The following is a 22086-nucleotide window of genomic DNA, read 5'->3' on the forward strand; positions in this document are numbered from 1 at the left end:
GGGGGTGAGGAGTATTATATTTTATTTTTACTAGTTTATATTTAAAGTAACCTCAGGATTTAGATGGACACCCTGTTTTGTTTTCTAGGCCAAACACCAGAACACCCTAGAAGGTTTAACTAAAAGAATGCTCATGTTTGACCCAGTTCCTGTCAAGCAAGAGGCCATGGACCCTGTCTCTGTGGTAAGTTTTCTAAAATTGAACACCTCTACTTGTCTGTTCCAAGTGATGATAACATTATTATTGTGCATTGTGTTGTTCTTTAAAGTTACTCATTCCTTGACAGGAATTTGATAGGCAAAGTTTTCTCAAAAGTCCCTGGTAGTAAGTGAGGTAAATACCCTCCCAGCAACTGTGCATCCTTTGATAAAGGGGACCCAGGCCTCCTTAAGACCCGTGCCCCACATCCCCCAAGATAAGATCAGCAGAACTCAGGCCACAGGTAAATCTGTTCATGACAGAAGTTGTTTTACAAAAACTACTCAGCCCTTTTATATGTAAAAATATATTAAGAATAAAATGATTTACTTAAAAACCGTTGACAACAGCCATATGGAGCTGTGACTATGAGACATGACTGAGGAGAAGCCAGCGAGAGAAAGAACTTGGCGGGGAGGCTGGAATCTCACTTCACTTGGAAGAGTCTGCGGCGGGTGGGAATTGTGTCCATTGTCCTTTTCAACACCTTAGTGCTAAGCTGGCCCCTCTCGTGAGCCAGACCACCAGACAGTTTCAGGCCAGCGGGAGACTAGTAATTAGTCCAGGTGTTTATATCGGTACTAGTGCCATGGGGATGAGACATGGTGACAAAGAAAGGTGTCTGGCTTCAAAGTGGGGAGTGGTTTAGACTGGAGGGGATCTGGTTTAGTGAACATTGAATAAGGAGGCAGCACTCCCACTCCGTCTTGCTTTTTTCTTCCACGGGCTTGGAAAATATTCACAAGGGGAAAAGCTTGGCCTGAGTTGTGTATCTGAAGGTTGGTAATGACACGCTTGCAAAATTAGATCATCCTTATGCATTGGCTATGGAGGTTCCTGCCAAAAATGTTTATATGAGACACAGGGGTCACTCCAAGGCCCTTAGAACTGAGTTGCCTTGGATAGTACTAAGACAGTGAAATGTTTACCAGCCTCTATAATGAAAGGTTAAGTCACAGTGGCTTTAAGGAAATAACATTTACATGCTAGCATGATAACTGGATGACCAAGTGTCTGAATAGAATTGAGCGGTAGGACTTTTTTAATCAAAAAACTAATGTTATTCGGTGCTGTCATCGTATTGTCAGATCCACCCCCATCCCCCAACTATTGCATGATCACATTAGAGGAAAATTAAGGTATAAAATTTCCCCATTAATTACATCCTTGAAGTATGAATAGGTTTTTAGTACCAGAGAATATGATTAATTTTATAAATGAGGCATTTTGCTCTTCAGTGTACTTCCAATGCTTTTAATCAAGCAAAAAAATGTGGCTCAAGAGCCTAATTTAAAGCTAAAATGAAGGTCTACATTGCTGAGTTGGTATGATATCAGTAAGTGCAAAGAAATGCACTTACCTGAAAAAATGGGAAATAAATGAATTGGAAGTAACTAAAACTTATAATGTAACTTGTAGTAACACATGATATCAAAGTATGTAGAAGTACTTTTGCAAGTAGTCATCTTTTTCTCCTTTACACTCTAGTTTTCAACTTCAACTGACACAGAATTCTGTTTCACCAAAACTTACTGTCAGTCCTTGCAATGAAGGGTTTTTTCTTAATTCAACAAAACCTCAGTTAACTGAAACATTTGAGGAGTAGGATGGTTTTTTTTACTTAAAAAAATTAATAAAAAGCTTTTGATTCCACTCTTAAATGTTCAAATTTCATCTTTCCTGCCTTCATCTTATTTATTATAATAAATAATAATAATTTATTATTCCTTTTTCTTTTTATTTCTGTCTTTGACCTAAAGGTCAAAGTCTTTGGTTATTCAGGTCTATGTTGTAAACATTAAGGCAGTATAGGACATTGGTAAGGTTCTTTTAAATTCCACATGAATAAAAATGTTTTATAGTAACTTACCTCTCCCTCACTTTTAAAAGAAAAGTACAACAGAAGCAATCTGCTTATTTGGTATTTTGCTATAGCTTAGAGAAAGTGAGAAAATATGATTTGTCTGTTACCGAAATACAAGCCTTCTTACCATTCTCTGCCAAACCTTGTGCTCTGAGGCTTAGGATCACCCTGTTAAAATTTGCAAGAATGGAGAACAGGGTAGACCCTTCCTCCTCAGGTCTATGCCATGTACCTCTGCTACTTAATGTCCACCAAATGTTGGCAAAATCACCAACAGCCCCCAAGCCTCCTTTTTTTAAAAAAAATTTGTAAAATGTGAAACACTATGTGTATATAAAATGCACATGTAAAGAACTTGTTTTGACCATTTTCAAAAAGGTTGACAATTACAGCATTTAATTCAGGAAGTGAGAAAGAAAACATTGTTTTAAAAAAAAACCACCACCAAATTTTGCAAAATATTCTTCTGTTACTATAGGAAGATCACTTTTGAGGAAAGTATATTTCTTTCTTCCTGTTTTCTTTCTTTTTAATGAAAATTATCATCTAACAGGCTCCTTATAGATTGAGAAGTACTAAAAATCAAGTTTCCTCTGCTGTGTTCTAACAGAAACTTTTCATGACTTTTCTGAGCCTGGTAGAAAGAGAGCTTTCTACTTTTGTTTGCATAGAGGGGCATGACATTTGCTGCTTCCAGAGTGTCTGTTTATACATGCACCACGCCTGGCTACGCCTGGAACCCCACCCTCAGTATGAAGAGGCCTTTGACTTGCCCTGTCACGGACATTCCCTTTTTTTCTTATTAATGAATAGTGAAACAGGGACCTCATCCATGTTTCATTTAGTCACTCCATCCACTTAAACTGTCCTGTAATGGAAAATTCACCAAAACTCTTCCTAACAAAATACAAAACTATTAAAATTCTCACTTCGGTATAAAGCAATGGTTAGGGCTTTGGGAAATTCTCCAAACCCTGTGCCTTTTTTTCCCATCACAGTTAAAATCATTTTTTCCAAGATTCAAAAAGATTGGTATTATCCTTAGCCTTGTCAGTAGTAAAAACTTGCTAAAAGAGTGTGTTAATTCATTTGATGCGTTCATGAAGTATCTATTGAGTACCTATGCCAAACCCTCCTCTCATATTCCTAGGAGAAGCAGCAGTCTGTAAATAAATACACACTGTATGGAAGTAAGATCTTGGGAAGGTGCGTTAAAATGGTAGGAAAGAACTTTTTCTTAATAACAGGTCGTTTTGAAAAGAAAACCCTTTACCACCCCTAGTGAGGGAAGAGGGGCAGAGCCTTGCTAATGTCTTGTCTCCGGGTTGCTGTGTGGCAGAACACAGGATTTCCTGGCATGAGGAGTATGCTGAGGGGGCATTGGATGTCCACCCATGGCCAGAGGTGCATTTTCTGCTTCATCAATGCTTGCCTCTGATTTGGATTTCTGACCAGTACAGTCACAATGATTTACATTGCTTTGTTAGAAGATAGGAATGGTCTGGAACGCAGGGGAAGCAACTCTAAACAGGGTGTGCCTACCCAAGGCACACACCCTGATCGAACCCTGTATCAGCCCTGGCACTGTGGAGAACAATTATTGCCAGCTAATTGTAGCAACTTGCGTACTCCACCCAAATAATTAAAGTAAACATGTCTTAGAGAAGGTTCTGGTAAACATTGCTATGAAATTTGCCAGTGAGCTGGTTTGAGGGACCATATTTCTTCACCCTTTTGTGAAGCAGTTGGACTGGAAATTGTTAATTATGTACTCAGAGTTGGGTGCCTGTGTCCAAATGTGTCTCCCCCACATTTAGCCTTGTACCATACAATAAACACACATCCAGTATAGGGGACAGGGACATTCATTTGACAGCAAACTCTCAGTGAAACTGTGCATAATGTTTATAATAAAACTTAGTTGTATGTGTGGCTTTCTCTTTCTTGATGACTTGAGAAACCTGAGAATTTTATTAAATTTGCAAATCTCTCAGTTTCTAAATTCCTTACTTTCCTTAAACTCACCCCATGGATAGAAGAATCCAGCAATGACAGCAATAAAAATATGTCCTCTTTTTGATTCCTGTTTAGCTGCCAGTAACTATTGGCATTAAAATCTAGGTCATAGAGAGGTCTTGGAAGAATAGAACTGAGAATAAGGGAGAAGAAGCTACATTTTGATGAGTAGAAACAATGTTGCTTTCCATTTCCTGAACTTTTTTTCCTGGTACCAGAGCTTTTGCCCCTTAGAGAATTATATAAAGCACATTAAACTTTAGAACTAGGAGAAATCTTCCTGCCCTCTGTATTTAATTACTTCCTGAAACCCTCATTGTACATAATTTATAACTTTTTTTGTTAATGAACTTTGTGCCTCTTTTAATAATGTCCATTTTAATATTTAAATTTAAATATACTTATGATTTAATATTAATGTTGCTGTATAGTTTGGACTTCTCACCTTGTGTTATACTTGCGTGTGCCTGGCAGAAATAATAATCATTTGATCCTTGATATATAATGTAAAGCTCTTATTAGAAATAATAATTTATATGTTTTGGATTTCCTGATATTCTTGATGTCCTTGTTTGTAAAGCGGTATTAGTAGTGAAAAAATACTCTCCCTCTTTAAATTGATCTTTACTATATTTCTTTTATATCTCTGTCATTTAGAGCCTTGCTGTTCAAAAGGTAGTCTGTGACCCTTTGGGCCACTCCTCAGTAATTCAGAATCTGCTTTTTAACAAGATCCCTAGGTGAATTTGTGTGCACAGTAAAGTTTGAGAAGCCCTGGTTGGAAGCAGCAAAGCCCATTCCAGTGAGCATCTCTTGTAGAAAGGACAAGAAGGGACTCCTAGGAACACAGTGTATCAAGCATTATGTTAAGCTCATTACATAGATTATCTCATTGAATCCAATTTTAATTTTAACCTCACAGCCTCCTTGAAGGTGGGTATTCAGTACCACTTTAACGAGTTTTGCCATGTCCTCATAGCAGCTACACTTCTAATATTTAGTTAGTAATTTTTCTTACATTCTTTTATAGAATTGCTTTTTTAACATGATAAATTTATTTTGAAAGGGAACTTTATACCACTTCTGTAAAAAGTATGTATAACAGTTTTTCTTGCACATTCAAATAAACACATAACTATTTAATGTGTGTCCATCATGTGCCACCTATAAGCATCTTAGGTACCCCAAGAGAGATGTGCACCATACTGCAAGAGTCAGTGTTCTGGGAGGTTATAAAGGTTATAGTGATCTGGATAAAGAAAGGACAAGGAAGAGGGGAAAAAAATTTATAAACATATTCTTAATGATGAGAAACTGGCATCAAAACCAGATAAAGATAAACACAATTATGTGATCAACAGTTCTACTGCCTGGGTCCCTACTGCCCAATACTTTGCACAGTAGGCCTGGAGTAGGGACCAGGCATCTAGAATTTTTAAAACAGCACAGATGATTCCAGTGCATATCTGGGTGGAGATTCGCCAGTCTAGGCCTGGAGAGGAAAGGATGTGATCTCAGTAGTCATCCCAATCAAAACCACTGCTACCCCACTATTATTATAACTCACAGTAGTGGCCACTAGAGGGGCCAGGGGGCTCAGAAATTAATAGTGCATTTAGATTGTTTAATTAGGCTCCGTTGTTGGGTGTGTTTTTTTTGTTTGGATCATGAGTTAGTATTGCCTTCAAATTATAAATGCATAGGACTTTAAAGGTATAAGACAGGCATGGTATGTTGCTTATTACTGTTACTGTAAAACATTCAAATGCAAATAATTTTCTGCAAGTGGATTTGATATGTTATCACTAAAAATGTCAGTTTTCTAAAATGACTACAAGTAAAGAAAATGGCTTATATTGAGTTTAATTTTTTTAAAAATTATTTTGCGTTCTACCACAAAGTTTTTTGTTTGTTTCAGTAAAGGGGTAGAAGTAATTTAGGTGAATTCCGTGGTCAAGGACAGTACCCATAATGTGAAATTATTGTGACCGATTGTATTCAAACCTGGCAGATGGAAGTTAGGTTATCCTCATATTATAAGAGAGAAAGGTGGGTTTAAAGATAAACTAGGTCAGTTGTGGAACAGATCTTACATTTGGGAGGAAACAGACTGTTTTGTCTCTCCTGCAGTATCTTGTTAGGTTGTCTTCCAGTCTTGTTTGCTGAGTGGATAGCAGGGTACAGAGGAGAGAACACTGGGCCGCAGCTGGTGTGCCAGTGACTTTGTGCACCACATTTCCTTATTTGAGTCATGTCATGTTGGCTGTTTCTTACAGTTCTGCGTCATCCACAAATTTGAAAATCAAGTCATTATCTACAGCTTCATTCAGATTGTGAATAAGAATATTGAACAAGTTGGGGCCAAGGACATAGTTGCCCTTGTGAGGGTGTCTGTCTTTCAGTACCTGCGTGTATAGGGTGACTGACCCTCCTGGCTTGCCTGAGACTGAGGCATTTCCTAGGATGTGGGACTTTCAGTGCTAAAACCAGGACAGTCCCAGGCAAACTAGGATTGTTGGCCCACTAGGTATGGATTTTTCAGTGGCTGACACGCATCAGAAGATACATATGCAGCCCAATTTCTCCTTAATATACACAAGTATATCATGAGATGTGTTAAATGTTCTGTAACCACCCAGACAGCATTTCCTGCCCATCAAGAAAACCCCATCAGAAAAGCTACGAGGCTAGTTTGGCTTGGCTACTTCTTGGTGAACCCCACCTCTGACTCCTGATGATAAAGACCCACAGGCCTTTTGTGTTACAACCTGCTTTAGAGTTTTGCCAGCTATCAGCCTTAACATTTGGCTTGGGAATCCTCTCAGAATTAAATTTCAGATTTTCCACGTGGCCCAGTAACCACATTGACCTTGGTTGTAATGTTCATTAGGCCATCTCTCTCAGAAGCGTTTTTTAGGTCAAGCATATATCTAAATCTAAAACGCTTTTTAACGCCCGTGTAATTGTCAGCACCCTGTTGTGTGTTTGTGCATTCGCGTTTCAGACAAATGCACTCGGTGGCGGTCTGCACGTTCTGATTTTTCCCCCTCGCCCTCTCCACTAGTCCTACCCGTCGAGCTACATGGAGTCGATGAAGCCCAACAAGTATGGGGTCATTTACTCGACACCGCTGCCCGACAAGTTCTTCCAGACGCCGGAAGGCCTGTCGCACGGGATGCAGATGGAGCCGGTGGACCTGACGGTGAACAAGCGCAGCTCGCCGCCCTCGGCCGGGAACTCGCCGTGCTCGCTCAAGTTCGCGGCCGCGCACCGGAGGGCCTCGCCGGGCCTGAGCCTGCCGTCGTCCAGCCCGCCCATGAAGAAGTACTCGCCACCGTCCCCGGGCGTGCAGCCCTTCGGCGTGCCGCTGTCCATGCCGCCCGTGATGGCAGCCGCCCTCTCCCGCCACGGCATCCGCAGCCCGGGCATCCTGCCCGTCATCCAGCCCGTCGTGGTGCAGCCCGTCCCCTTCATGTACACGAGCCACCTCCAGCAGCCGCTCATGGTCTCCTTGTCGGAGGACATGGAAAACTCCAACAGCAGCATGCAAGGTAACCTGCCCGCCCCACGGCGGGGCTCCCCGGCCTTCCCCAGACAGTGCGGGTGAGCGGGTGAGGAGGGGGCGGGAGCTGCTGGGGGCTCTTCCAAGGAAACACTCGGCTGCCTGAGGCATTTCCTCTTTTGCTTTTTTTTTTTTTTTCCCCCTTGATGTGTTGATATTGGAAGAGCTCCCAAGAATTAGGCCGTCTGTTTAATACCATGAGATGACTTTCACTGTATAATTGTCAACTTCGGGGTAGTAAGAATCTTGACTTTATATTTTGCTTTAGTGAATACCAACATGGTTCTAAGTACAAAAGACATTTAATAAATACTTTCTGATCGTGGTGATAACTAATGGCTATTAAAAGCTACCTTCTTCACCAGCTGGTCATAGACGGGACTGTGGGGTTAAAGGGAGATAATCAAAAATCATAAGGAAGAATCATTTCAGAGCTGGTGTCCTAGTAGTCGAGGTCCCTTTGTTTATTGCTTTGCTGACAAAATAGTGGTCAGGAGAAATGAGAATCCCCCCCAGAGTTGTTCCTGCTATGGTTTTGCCAAAGGCAAACAAATACACATTAGTGTTGTGTATAGGAACCTTGCAGTGAGCTTTTTAAAGCTGAAATTGGTAAACTGTTTGTAGAGTGACTTTTCTATTTTTATTTTTCAGTACCTGTAATTGAATCATATGAGAAGCCTGTATTACAGAAAAAAATTAAAATAGAACCTGGGCTCGAACCACAGAGGACAGATTATTATCCTGAAGAAATGTCACCCCCTTTAATGAACTCAGTGTCCCCCCCGCAGGCATTGTTGCAAGAGTAAGTATATTTGGGTGTACCCAGCGTTTGTGTAGTAGCACGCACCTTGGGACCTGGAGTGGAAGCGCAAGATTTCAAGCATGTGATGTGTGTGGATGACCAGGAGCGCCTTGTAGTATATGACAGCCCACTGGGCAGTGGCCCAGTACCACTGGTCAAGATGGGAGAATCTCTGCAAAATCAATGTGCTCTCTGTTACACAGCAGCGTTATGACAATAGTTACATCAAGTTTTCAGTGAATTAGTCACCCATGATTTTGCACCTTACCACAATAAATCATTTTTCTTTTCTTCATCTTCTCAGGCTGTGTATACAGTTTTCTCATAATTGGAATCCTTCTGTAGATTGAATTTAGTGTTCTAGATATTCCATGTAAGCTTGAATCATGAAAAGTTTTCATGTAGACACACAAAGTCGTCCCAATTGTCATTTCAAATCTAGTATACTGTTTCTATTATGGAGAATGTCTTTAATCAAAATCTTCCGGCCAACCACAAGACCAAGAGAGACACTAAAACAAGTCCTATAAGTAGTGTTGACAACAGAAAGTTGTCCATGTAGCTCAGAGAAGCTCAGCATTGAAAGAACTCTGTTCTCCAGTTTTTTAATCCTGTCTTGTCTGTAGAGTGTTCAGTCTCCTGTATAGTTGCCACCCAGTAGGAAGGTTGTGCCATCAGTCATCATCCGAGAACCTGAATGGTGGTTTCTTTTAGGGCTAACATGCTCTGATGTGCTGGTGCTGCACACAGGTTAAATAACATCATTCCTGGGGTTTGCCACTATAGAAATCCTTGACTTCTGAAGTGAGTGTACTGGAGGCTGTGTTTGTAGAAGCCGAGAAGATGGCCTTTGGATCCAGTGTCTTGGATTCAGCTCTCCTTTCTACCATATGTATAACCTTGGGCTGGTCACATAATCTTGTGCTGTTTCCTCTTTGTTTTCATTATTGATTGTACTTGCTGTCATAATTGTCTTGGATTCAGTAGCCAGCTTCCTGATACAAAGGCACACGTTTTCTTACATCCTCTTCCTCCCCCATCACCTTTTCTCCAACTTGAATAAATGTTCTGCCCACCTTTCTATTTTATCTTCTCTACCCTGCTCCTTTAGTTAACTCTGCAGAAGAATGTGAATTCTGTGGCTTTAGAAAAGCTATTATCTGGTAACAGCACATATAATCTAGTTGTACCCACATTCTGCTTGGGTAGGTGCCTTCATAGCAGCTCATGTATTGTCTGCTGCGCTAAGTCATAGTCTTTTCTTTTTTTTTTTTTGTTATCATACACATATTTTCCAGTAGATAAAGAAGAGGATGAATCTTCTTACCCAACTGCATCAGTGTCCCTGATGGGGTTGTACATTATTACTGTTCGCAATTGTATAGTGCCCCCTCCCTTCTCAAAAAAGAAACTTTTCCAAGGGTTTTCAAAAAAATTATTTTATTCCCCATAACAAGTGGGTGGACGTCAGAGCAAATAGAGAACTGAGGAGTCAAGACATTAAAAAAACTCGCCTATAACCACTGTTAACAACCCACGGGGACCCGGGCTTGGTCTCCTGCTTCCGGATGAGTGCGCTTCCTGCAGTCCTGTCCTTCCCTAACTGACAGCAGCTGCTCATGTGCTCAGGTGAAAGGAAAAACAGAATGACTCAGCAAAATGGACACATCCTGTAGGCTGAATTACCTCTTTTTTATTATGAGGGTTTCTCTGGCAAAGTAACTAGCAACATGACATGCACTTGTAATTGTTTCTACAATGATGATGAAAATATGCCATAAAACGGAAGTAAAGCCAATAGTCTACGAACAGAGGGACCCATTGACTGAAAGAGCATTATTCTAAAGTCTAGGCTACTGTAAATTACAATGTAAAACACTACAGAAGATTTGAAGGCACTATTCTGTGCTATGAGTGTTGCTTAAAAGTACTTTTTTCTTTCCTATTTGAAGTAATGTTCTTTTGATGATTTCAAGCTCAGCGGTTCTTAGTGATTAATGAGTAATGTGCTTATTTTAATGCTGACCTAAGAATGCATTTTGCTCCTCAGAAAAATTCAATAGATTAGCCACAAATGGAACATGTACTTTAAGTAATTCTCTCACAGATGTGATTAAGTAATGTCTTGGAGCATGCCCAGTAGCAGCCCACATAGGCAACCAGCTAGCCAGGAGAGAATCATTTGAAACCAGGAGCCTAGCACCATTGCCGTGAGGCAGCCCCAATAGTATTTGCCTTTGGAAATCCTCCCTTTCCAGAGGCAGACTTTAAAACACAGCTTTGAAGTCCATTTGCTTGGTCGTAGAGTCACAGCTTTAGACTTATTTTTAAAGACACTCAAAGGTACATCAAATTCCTTTTGTTATATATTTACATGTATGAAACTATTTAGAATGAAGAGCTTGAAGATCACATTTCCCTGCTGAGTTGTGTATGTGAATTGTAGCGAACTTAAGAGGTGCCGGCTTGACTCAGAACAATGACGCGGGTATCCGATATTTAATAGATATTCTAACGTCTTTCTTATAATGGTTTCAAACCACCTCTTTAAAAATGAGGAGCAAAGAGATCAAAAAGTGTGAGATCCCAAGACCCTTATCTCTAGCTTCAGCCTGAACCAACATCAAGCTCTTTAGAAATGGGCTGCTAAACACTCAGAAAGTGTTGTTACCTTTCAAGGTATCCGTTAGCCTGAATAGAAATTTCCTGGTCTGGTTTTGGGACATCCGCAAAAAATCTCCTCATGAAATTAAACAGTTGTAGGGTGCAAAGTTCCAAATGGGTAAAGCATTTCTGAGCCTCAGAATATTAACAGCTACCATTTCGTAGTTTTACCTCTGAAGTAGACATTCTTGAGTGCTTTACGTACATTACAGTAACCTGCTGAGATAATATTATCATTTTTCACAATAATCTTCCGAGATGACATTGTTATCATCATCCCCATTTTATAGAGAGGAAACTGAGGCACAGAGAGGATAATAAATACCTTGCTGAGGATCACAGAGATGATCAGTGACAGAGCTGGATTTAAAGTTGTAGCCCACAGCCTTTCAGCACACCTTTATCAATAAAATAAACAACTGGGAAAAGCAATCATAATTACTGCACCGACACAATTAGATTCCCAACCCATAACATACACTAATTGGGAGAGATTTCTAAAGTTGTTTGGGATACTCTCCCAGTGTCCCAGAAACATACTCTACCAGTACCCCAGGTAATAGCTAATTATTAAATTTCTTCCCCAGCATTTTATTTCCTGATGTTGTCTTACTGAAGAAAGTTAAAAATAAACTGTTTTCTTTTTATTGAAGGATTTTAAATGAATAATTCAGTCTTATAAAAAACTATTTCTGCCCATAAACCTCTTCTCTATTTTCTCTATTTGTTTTTACATATATGAGGGTACTTCAAAAAGTACATGGAAAGATTTGTATTATCCTTTAATTCTATTTTTCTGTGAAGTTTTTGAAGTACCCTTGTATGTAATTGAAGTTCTTGCTTGTTTGTTTTTCCCCTTACTATTTCATGTTCACTTTTCCATGTATCTAAACTTGGCTATTTCATCCGTCTGCTACCCCCACCCACTCCAGGCATCAGGGTAGGAAGGTGAAGTAACACTCAACACTGACAGTTTTCGTTGCTAATAATAAAAGTGTGAGAAGTAAATACGGTCACTTAAAATGAGCACACTTTTAAATTCTTTTCCTAGTGGCTTTTTAGCATTCCTGAAAAAGTTACTTATTGACAAGGGATGTGTATAAAATATTTACCAGGACAAAAAACAAGTTTCATTTCAGGGACCCCCTTTTGATTTTTTTATGGTCATATTTTATTGTCCTCTTTTTTTCTTTCTTTTTTTTATTTTTTTTATTTTTTTTAATCCCACAGGCTTCAATGTTTGCCCTCATCAGATTCTTTTTTTCTTTTTTATCAATCTTTTTTTCTCCCTGTACGCACTTATACAAAACATTTGTATATTATTTGGAATATTTGAGAACTACAGACAAATTTAAAAGAAGTCTTTCAGTACAGTTGGAGGGCAACTACCTAAACTTATAATGTATCAAGTAATTAGTCATTAGGAAAGTGAATGAATGGATTAGAACTTTTTTAATTACTTACATTAATCAGCAAGATAAGCCTGAGAAAATTTTACAGACTTTTCCCAGCTCTTCCCCATCTACCTTTTCTCTACCACCATCTTTTCTGAAAAAGAGAAAGTTCATGGTAGGGATGTTTAACAGGATTTGATTTCAAACCAACCCTAGGACGGCTGTGCACACACAGGAACGTGAGAAATCCAGAAGGTAGAGAGAGCTAAGGAATGACAGACAGTGCTTTAAAGCCAGTGTCGTGGGTGACACTTCTGCACCCGACTACTAACTCTGCAGTGAAGTTCTCCCTTATATAGGAATGAGAGAGACAAGGAAGGTTTGCGTTTGTTCAGACAGCAGTACCAACTTTTTTTTTTAAAAGAACCCAGCATTTGAAAATTAATTGTGACTGGGCAGTCTTGAAACTAAGTGCCAGTTATATAAAGGATAAAAACTAAGTGCCAGTTATATAAAGGATAAAATGCAGACATTCCTACAGTGCGGTTTTCTGAGTCTTAGGAATTTGACCTTTTTCACTTTTCCCTAAAAAAACAATAACGAAAATCAGGGCAGCTTGTGGAAAGATAATAGTACAGAGTTCAGCATTGCCTAGTACCACACAGTTCTGTAAGCACACAGATTTTTATTGAGGGAAAGAGCCTCTGACAGCACTTTGTGCCTCCCTCTAGCATAGCACCTAACCCTTCTTACTGTCATTACTTATTTACATGTCTGTCTCCCCCCTAGAGTGTGAGCTCCTCGAGGGCAGGAACCCTGTTTTTATTCATCTTTGTGTGCCGGTGCCAAGCACAGTGCCTGGCTCATGGTAGGTGCTCACTAAATGTTTGTTGAATGAATATAGCAGTGCTTCTTGGGTTGATCAGCTAATTTCTTTTTGTTTCTTTTGTTGGGGTTTTTTTGTTGGTTTGTTTTTGCCCAGTGTTGTTAATGCTTTTAGTAAACAGAAGGAAAGGAAGAGCCTTCTCTCAATATTATGCGTTTAACCTTGGCTTTCATAGGAATCACCCTTCAGTCATAGTGCAGCCTGGGAAGAGACCTTTACCTGTGGAATCCCCAGATACCCAAAGGAAGCGAAGGATACACAGATGTGATTACGACGGATGCAACAAAGTGTACACTAAGAGCTCCCACTTGAAAGCACACAGAAGAACACACACAGGTATTAGAACCACCAGACATACTTCATCTTTCTTCTTAAGAAGCATTAGAATGGAATGTTAAAAACAAGAGTTCTGGCTTTCAAAGGTTATTTATAGTGAAAGTTTTTCAGGCATCTCAAAAGTTGCCATAGTTATCTGCAGATGTCTCAGTAGGTTGTGAAGAATGAAGTTTTTGATAATGATTTATCTAGGTAAATAGATTCAAAGTAATCCGGATCATGAAGTCCCTTACAATCACTTGCAGTTCTGCAGACTCTAGGAAGGGAGGCAGAAAGGGATGGGACCTCCACTGCTGGAACCAAGGGGGAAATGCTTTGATGTCAAGGATGCGACCTTCATAAGCGCTGTCATTTAACATATGGACATTATCAAATTCACGATAGCAGAACAAATAAATGCAGCAGTTTAGCAGAAATGGAATTCAAATAGAAGACTCCTTGAAGGAAAGAAAAGCAAAGAAATATGGGTAAAATTTCTATCTTCTAAAATTGAGAGGACGCCTGGGGCATTGCCTACCATACTTATTCTTGGGTGTCTTCCATCTTGCCCAGTATTGAATATAAAGAGTGAACAGTGGGGTCATATAAACATTGCTCGGTAGGTGAAGAAAATGTGAAATTGTTCCCAGGGCTGAATGTCTTAGTAGCAAAACATCTTAAGGAAATTATACAAAAATGTTTAAACATCCTGATTGATTGCAGCTGGTGATTAATGTTTACAGGCAGGTGCATCTCACCTCCAACTCTTCGATGTGAAATTCTAGTCTTAACAGCAATTTCCCTGTATACATTTTCCTTAACTCAGAATGTAGACTGTTTTTCTGAGTCTTGTGAGTCCTTCTTATTTGGAATGTTTACAGGGAGAGAAAACTGAGGTATTATGGAAGAGAAAAGGGAGGGGAAGTGTCTGGCAGTGTGGAAGTGAAGTTTTTCAGAGAATGCTTGGGAAAACCGGCCTACATACAAGTGTCATTTTGCTTTGGCATAAAGTTACTACACAAGAGCTGAGGGTGATAGCCTTGTGTTTAGAGCATCACCCAAGCAGCAATGCCAGATAGATCGGTAAAAGCATCCCTGGGCATTAATTAATTAACAATTAAGACCCTAGAAGTGGATGTTACCAGTTTCCAGACTAAAATTAAAAAGACTTTGAATATTTGGATGACAATTTGGATGTAGGAAAAATGCCTCTTTGTGGATATATTCTGCACAGCAAAGCAGATATTACAAATTCTGAATAATCTCATTGAAATGCTAAGGAATGGCAATCCTGCAAGGTTTCTAGAGAACAAGTGGTGGTAAATGGGAACTTGTGACACTCATTACCCATTATTACTAATTTAATCATGTGATATTGCCCTTAACAGCCTTTTTATCTGTAAGGGCTTTATACTAGCTCTCCCTATCCTTTTTGCACAGGGGTCTTCTGTTCCTCACCCATAAATTATCATTAGCCTACAGGAGAGGGTTGCAAAAACCTGGCTCCTGACAGGTGAGGAGGGAATACTATATTTTCAGTACTTCTGGATTAAGGCATTATATTGAGGCATGATTGTTATTGATTCATCAAGAAAATATGATGTTTGAAATCCCTAACTGATATTTTAGTTGATAGAGACTGCGTATTTTTAGAAAACAATTGAAAAGTGTCAGAAAATACTGCCAGCTTTCCATTTGGACTTCTCATTAAATGAATAACACTGCGTATACGATGGTGGTCCTGTAAGATTTTAATACCATATTTTTACTCTGCCTTTTCTATCTTTAGATATATTTAGATATGCAGATACTTACCATTTTCTTACAGTTGCCTCCAGCACTCGGTACAGTAACTTGCTGTACAGGTTTGTAGCCCAGGAGCCATGGGCTATACCATTTAGTCTAGGTGTGTCACAGGCTGTACCATCTAGGTTTGTGTAAGTACACTCTATGATGTTCGCACACCAGCGAAATTGCCTCATTTCTCAGAATGTCATTAAGTACATGACTGTGATCAAGCTCCCATAGAGGTTTAAGACTTGGAGATATGTAAGTACAGATGACCATGTGTTTATTAAGTCATTATTTGGTGGTCCCTTGGGATGGATTTCAGTGCCTTTATGATTTAAGAGCTTTTAAAATCCTTCCCCCTTTTTTGGCAGACAGCCAGTTAAACGTTAAGAGAATTTTTTTCCTTGCTTGTCCTGTATTGGTTTATAAGGCACTGTTATTAAGTCAAGGGTATGAACATATCTTGGAAACAATATTTGTCAAGAGCATTAGCTCAAAAATCTTTACTGTCTTTACAGACAAATTAAGATCTTTGCTTTTTTTTCTTTTTGCAGGAGAAAAACCCTACAAATGTACATGGGAAGGATGCACGTGGAAGTTTGCTCGGTCTGATGAACTAACAAGACATTTTCGAAAACATACTGGAATCAAACCTTTCCAGTGTCCAGACTGTGACCGCAGCTTCTCCCGCTCTGATCATCTTGCCCTACATAGGAAACGCCACATGCTAGTGTGAATTGCCTCCAGGTCCTGCCTCAACGCGACTCCCCACTCACCTGGCTCTCTCTCTGTCCTCCCTCCCATTATCTAACTCATTTTTTACATGTACATTTTAATTTTGATTCAGCTGGTCTGAATCTCTGAATTTATATCATTCAAAACTTCCATATGGTCAGTAGTAGATATTCTCTAATCTTCCCTCTCCTTACCACGGGTCAGACCTAAAGAATGTGAACACTTTTTTTTCTGGGGATGCTAAGCAAACCCTTCTTACAGATAACGTTTAATGTAATAAGAACAAGGGAACATGTAAACTATACCATAACCAATTGTCGGTTTCTCCGTGTATTCCTCAAAAGAATGTCAAAGTAAATGTATTAGAAATACAGTATCCAGCCTGCTAGTCCTTGCCAGTGACCTTCATACCTCTTTACCCTGTGATCACAGCTGATACTCAACAGCAAAAAGAAGGGTGGTCCCTTTCACCAGTTATCTAGAAGATTTCATGCTAGTGCAGTCAACTCTTCCATTGCCCTTCACAAATCTGGCTTGTCAACCTGGATTTATCACTTCATCTAAATCAAGTCCTTTGCCCTCCTTTGTGCCTGCAGCTCCTATGGAGGTCTTTGCCACCACTGGGAGATGAGCCAGAGCTGCTGATCTAGGTGGGTGATGTGTAGCAGTTCAAGGGATGGAAGCTGTGCTTCCCTAGCATGGAGTAGGAGCAGAGGGGCAGAGCAGGAAGGAGCCAGCGATCCCTCCTGAGCTAGAGGTTATCAGTGACGTTTCAACATCCGGTTAGCTGTGCAGGCATTCCTGGAGCTCAGCTTTCTGTGCTTTCTCAGCTGCACAGAACCATGCTGCAAAGCCAAATACCCATGGAGCTGTCTATGCAACTATCTCCATTCCTACAGTGTCCTTATTATGGATCATCAAGCACTGATGGTAAGGACTCCACAAAAATATTTGTCCAGCAATGGTAAAAAGCCTTTGGGTAACAGTATGGATGGTTTTTCTTTTACCCAACCTGATTATAGCTTTTTTGCAAACAGGGAAATGTTGAGTGGTACTTGTATTCCCATATCAAAGTAATCACATAGCTTTTATGCAGAGACTCTTCTGTGTGAGCTGTAAGGTGCCAAGTTGGCTGTCATTTGTGTTCATGATGTATCATAAATAAGCATCTGCTAATGCTTTAGTAGATTCATTCAATTAAGACCTGAGTGACACTATTTGTAAATATAACTAGTTGTGAAGCACACATATCTTTATTTTGGGGACAGATTTCTAGAAAATACAGAAAACCACAGTTCAGGGATTCATATCTCTAGCTTGAAAATTCCTAAAAGTTTACTGTTGGAGCTGGCAATTTCTATCACACAAGTGTCCTCTCAGAAGAACAAACTGAAAATAGTGACTCGTGTTTATGTTGAAGGTAAATAGCATCATTACTGGGGGAAGTTTTTCAAAAGCAGGCTTTTGAGCACCATAGTCTAAATGTTAATAAAAATAATTCATACATAGAAATGCCATTGGTCCTAAATTTGGAGAAAGTGGGCAACGGTGGTCAAATGTGGGTGCACGTTACCAAAGGCCACTTCATCCCTCCATAAAGGATGGAGGAAGAGAAGAGAGGAGGGTGGAATCCTGGAGATTCATCCCAGCCACAGCTCAGGATCCAATACAACCTTAACCGGGAGGAATACGTTGTTTAATCATCCTTAAACCATCAGCGAATGAGTGATTCTGGAGGCCTGTGAATTGTGTGGGGAGCTTACTTTGACAGCGCTATGTTAATGAGTTTGTTGTAGGGACTGGGCACTAGGAGGTCCCACTCACCTGCCCTGTGAACCAACCGAAGGGAAATGTAGTTGAGAAAAGCAAAGAAATTTGTATCTTGGCACTTGGGTTTCATTTTCTTTGTTTTGGGGGTTTTTTTTAAAGCACAGCAAAGTTTGTTTAGAATATTAAAACATTCTAATTGGGCTTTTTTTTTTTTTTTCTTTTTTGCAACTAAGACATGAAATGGATAAAAATGGCTCTTGGAAAAGTAGGTATCGTCTGTATTGTAAATGCTTAGTCACATTCATGCCAGCGTGTTCTTTCTTGAAATGGTTCTTCCACAACACACTGAAGAATGGAGTTGGAATGCATTTTGATGGAGATAACCAGTTTATGTATGTTCCAACCCGAATAGAAAGGGGGGGAAAGGGCAAGAAAGGAGACTTGATCTTCTTTGAATCAGCTTTGAGTCTGAGTCCAGTTAATAGAAAGCTTCATGGGTTCTCATGAAATTTGATGTGTTTGCTATGGCATATTTAAATTTCATTCAAAAGAGCAAGCAAGATCGCACAAAGACTCTATTATGTTACTGTTTGGCTTGCTTAGATTATGTTAACAGTTCATTAACAAAGATCCATTTTAACTCTGAGAGAAAAGCAACCCAGAGAAGCCAGTCTCTATTCCTATGCTGGTCAATATGCTTTAGTTACCAATTGGCCCTTACTAAATTTTCCTCATATATATATTTGTATTTTACTATGATAGTTGAGGAATTTAGTGTCTTAGTCATTTTTAGCTGTTATTGTGGAAGACCTCAAATATGAGATAAGATGCCCTTTGACATGTGGTTTTAATGATGTGCCATTTACTATCAATGGTGATTTTATTGCAATATTTTTAATTGATGAGAATGATTTGTAAACATGAAGTTGGTGTCATGTAAATTGTTTGTTATAGAGTTTCTTCAATTATTAACCCAAACCTCATCTTGAAAGAGAAATCAGAAAAATTAAATCAGAATCCACCATATTTTAGAGTTTTGAAATGTGAATCTACATCATAAATGGGCATTAACATTCTAAATCACTTGGTTTGGAGAATATGTTAGCAGCAAAGCTATGTTCAACTAAGGAGATGCTAAATACGCAGAAGTTTCAAGAGCCTCAGAACAGAATTACAGGGGAACTATATATGTATATGTATATTTTATCAAACACCATCTGCACTATCAGTATTGCACTAATGTGGAGTTTGAAAGACTATATTGCTGATACTGTATATCTGCACATCATTCCTGATTAGATTGTTTTAAAGACAATCTCGAACAGCTGAGGTTTTAAAATAATTTGGTTTGAAAATATTCGTCTTGAAGGAATTGCCGTCATACATGAGGTTGCTCAGAGTTGTCTTTATTCTCTTCTTGGTCAAGGTTAACAATTTCTAAATGATTGCGAATTCACTTAAATAATACATTTACAAAGCCATTTTACATGCATTAAACGAGGGCTACAACAATATTTTACAAATACTAGCACTTTTTTTCTGTTATGTATTTAGTGTTTAGAGGGTCAAAATAATCTTTCTGCTTAGCATCTCTTAAACCATACCTGCAAATATAGCAGGATTATTACATTTACAGTACTTTAATACTTGTATAAACTATGCAGAAATTTTTAATAAAGTGTAATATATTTTATAAGCTAATAAGACTGAATGGGTAAAGGTTTTTAGCATGCATTAGTATACTTGCAAATACTGAAACATTTTGGTAATCTTTCTTACTAAAGATGTGAATGTTTAATGTACCTTCTCTGTTTCTACTCTGTAGTCCAATGGGAATTCAGTAATGACATTTTGTCATGTCAAACTGTGAACATAAATTTGTACTGTACAGTCCTCATATACTATATACAGTATGCAATATATGTATTATATACTTGTTAATAAAACCATCCGAATATTGAGTGCGATCATGTGATTACTATGTGTGCAGTGATCGTTAGGAACAAAACTCAAAGAGCAATGTAAGAACCCCTGCTTAGAAATTTCATGGGCAATCATTGTTGATGGAAGGAGAGAAAAATAGATCTAACTGGAAGATGCACTAAAGCAGTTAACTCAATCCTAAAGCTATGTCCCTCGTGTTCTGGTAACAGCTAACAGGAAGTCTTCTAAGCTCAAACCATAAAGCTGCAGAAAACCCAGTGTAAACCTACAAACTCACCTAGTACATTCTTGAAATATTTTTTGTTGTTTATGACCCCTATGTACTTCGAAAAAGAATTTTCACTGTTTTGTATTAAAAAACATGAATAATACTTTAAATGTTTGACTAGGTTAAAATATCAGGAGTTATAGCTTGGAGAGTGGAGAGTCGGGAATGGAATAGTAAATTGCAAGCCTTTAGTAGCCATGTCCACAGACACTGCATCCTGCAGCATCACAGGAATGGCGAGTCATTTTCTGATAGGGATTTGGAGTTCTTTTGTTTAAGGCAAAATGTAATAACTTCCCCTCTTCCCCCACACTCCCCCCAAAATAACTGCAATTAAGATAATGGCTTGTTAAATCTTAGCAGCTTCCTCCAACCTGGATTCATCTTAGCAAAACATGAAATAATGTCTGGCCGACACTTACCACACGACTCACCTTCACAGCCTGGAGAGTGGAAGGCAGTTGGGAAAAGGCTGAATTCAGCCTTGGGAGAACTTGCCATCAGCCTTTTCCAGGGATCTTCTCCACTTTTATACCGAGGTTGCCGACTGCAAGCTATATGTGATTGCATGTGATGTTAAGTCCTAATGGAATGTTGGCTTGGATTAGTCCAGATGACTGCCTGTGATCTTCACTATATTTCTCATGGATGACATGACACTTGCTGAGTTCAAAATAAGACCCATCCTTCTAGAAGGAGTTATGTTACTTTTTTTTTTTTTTTTTTTTTTTTTTCCGTGACCGGCACTCAGCCAGTGAGTGCACCGGTCAGTCCTATATAGGATCCGAACCCGCGGCGGGAGCGTCGCCGCGCTGCCAGCGCAGCACTCTACCAAGTGCGCCATGGGCTCGGCCCTAGAAGGAGTTATGTTACAAGCTGGATTCTGCCCAGGCGAATGATGAGGGAGGTGTCAAATGTAGATTTCATGAGAAACAATTCCCTGAGGAATGGTTGAGATAAGGATGTTTGGCCCCCCAAAAGACAATACATAATCATTGTCCAATATTTCAAGTGCCGTCAGGTAAAAGAAAGTGGGATTAGGAGGAGTCTCGGTGTGGGCAAGTTTTCAATTCTAATGTGAATTCAAGGAAAGAAATGGCTCTGTTCAGGGAAGGAAGGTGTTAGAAGATAAACTTAGGCACATTAAAATTTTTAAGAGTTTCTTTGAGCAAATGGCAATTCGTGGATCGGGCAGCACCAGACTGCAAGCAGTTGGCTCCACTGAGGGAGTGTGAGGGGAAGACTTTCATAAGGTGTTCTCAGAAGCAAAACAATGAAAGTATTCGATTGGTTAAAGTGGAAAGTCCATAATTAGAGGTTAGCTGGCGCAGGAGCTGTCTCGGCATAATGGCCTCCTAATTAATTTTTTTTAACAATGTATTGAGATAGTGGTAAATACATATACATGTGGATGTTTAAGTTATACTAGTAGAGACCAGAGTGTATGTTTAATTAAACTACTAGAGACAAATGTGTATGCATGAAACTCAGCAGTGAATTGCTCTTCGGGGGTACAGCTCACTTTAACATGCATAAACCAAACCTGTTGCCATTTCCTACTATCTGAGTACATCACAGTCACAGTAGTTGGTAATGGTGCTGTATGCAGAGAGAGTGATTCCCAAATTATAATGACACATGCTATAAGTTAGAATTATTATTAAATAATGACCTTTTGGCACTTTGTGGGGGCTGGGGTAGAGGAGGTCAGTTCTCACCGAATCTGGATGGTTTCTTCGAGAGCTTCTGCTCATACATCCTGGGTTTGCGTTCCCTACAGGACACTGAGTGCTCAGACTTCAGAAGAGAAGACAGAGGCTGGATCTTCAGGCTCCTAGGTCATGTCCCTTTCGTATTGTACACACTGAATGTGCCC

The 22086-nt window shown here is 39.4% G+C and overlaps 1 protein-coding gene across 3 annotated transcripts in view; it reads left to right on the forward strand.

Annotated features, from left to right (window-relative positions):
- Window positions 1-19959, forward strand: part of KLF3 (KLF transcription factor 3) — a 35060-nt gene extending 15101 nt beyond the window's left edge. For 2 of the 3 annotated variants that reach the window (XM_063108002.1, XM_063108003.1), the window contains exons 2-6: window positions 89-184; window positions 7144-7630; window positions 8293-8443; window positions 13563-13723; window positions 16048-19959. In XM_063108002.1, coding sequence (XP_062964072.1) covers window positions 128-184; window positions 7144-7630; window positions 8293-8443; window positions 13563-13723; window positions 16048-16229 — 1038 coding nt within the window. In that variant the 5' untranslated portion in view covers window positions 89-127 and the 3' untranslated portion in view covers window positions 16230-19959. The remainder of the gene's footprint in view (window positions 1-88; window positions 185-7143; window positions 7631-8292; window positions 8444-13562; window positions 13724-16047) is intronic. The other variant, XR_010024444.1, reaches the window with a different exon arrangement.
- Window positions 19960-22086: the final 2127 nt, after the last annotated feature.

The sequence above is a fragment of the Cynocephalus volans genome, chromosome 9 (assembly GCF_027409185.1).
Source record: "Cynocephalus volans isolate mCynVol1 chromosome 9, mCynVol1.pri, whole genome shotgun sequence".
NCBI classification, from domain to species: domain Eukaryota; kingdom Metazoa; phylum Chordata; class Mammalia; order Dermoptera; family Cynocephalidae; genus Cynocephalus; species Cynocephalus volans.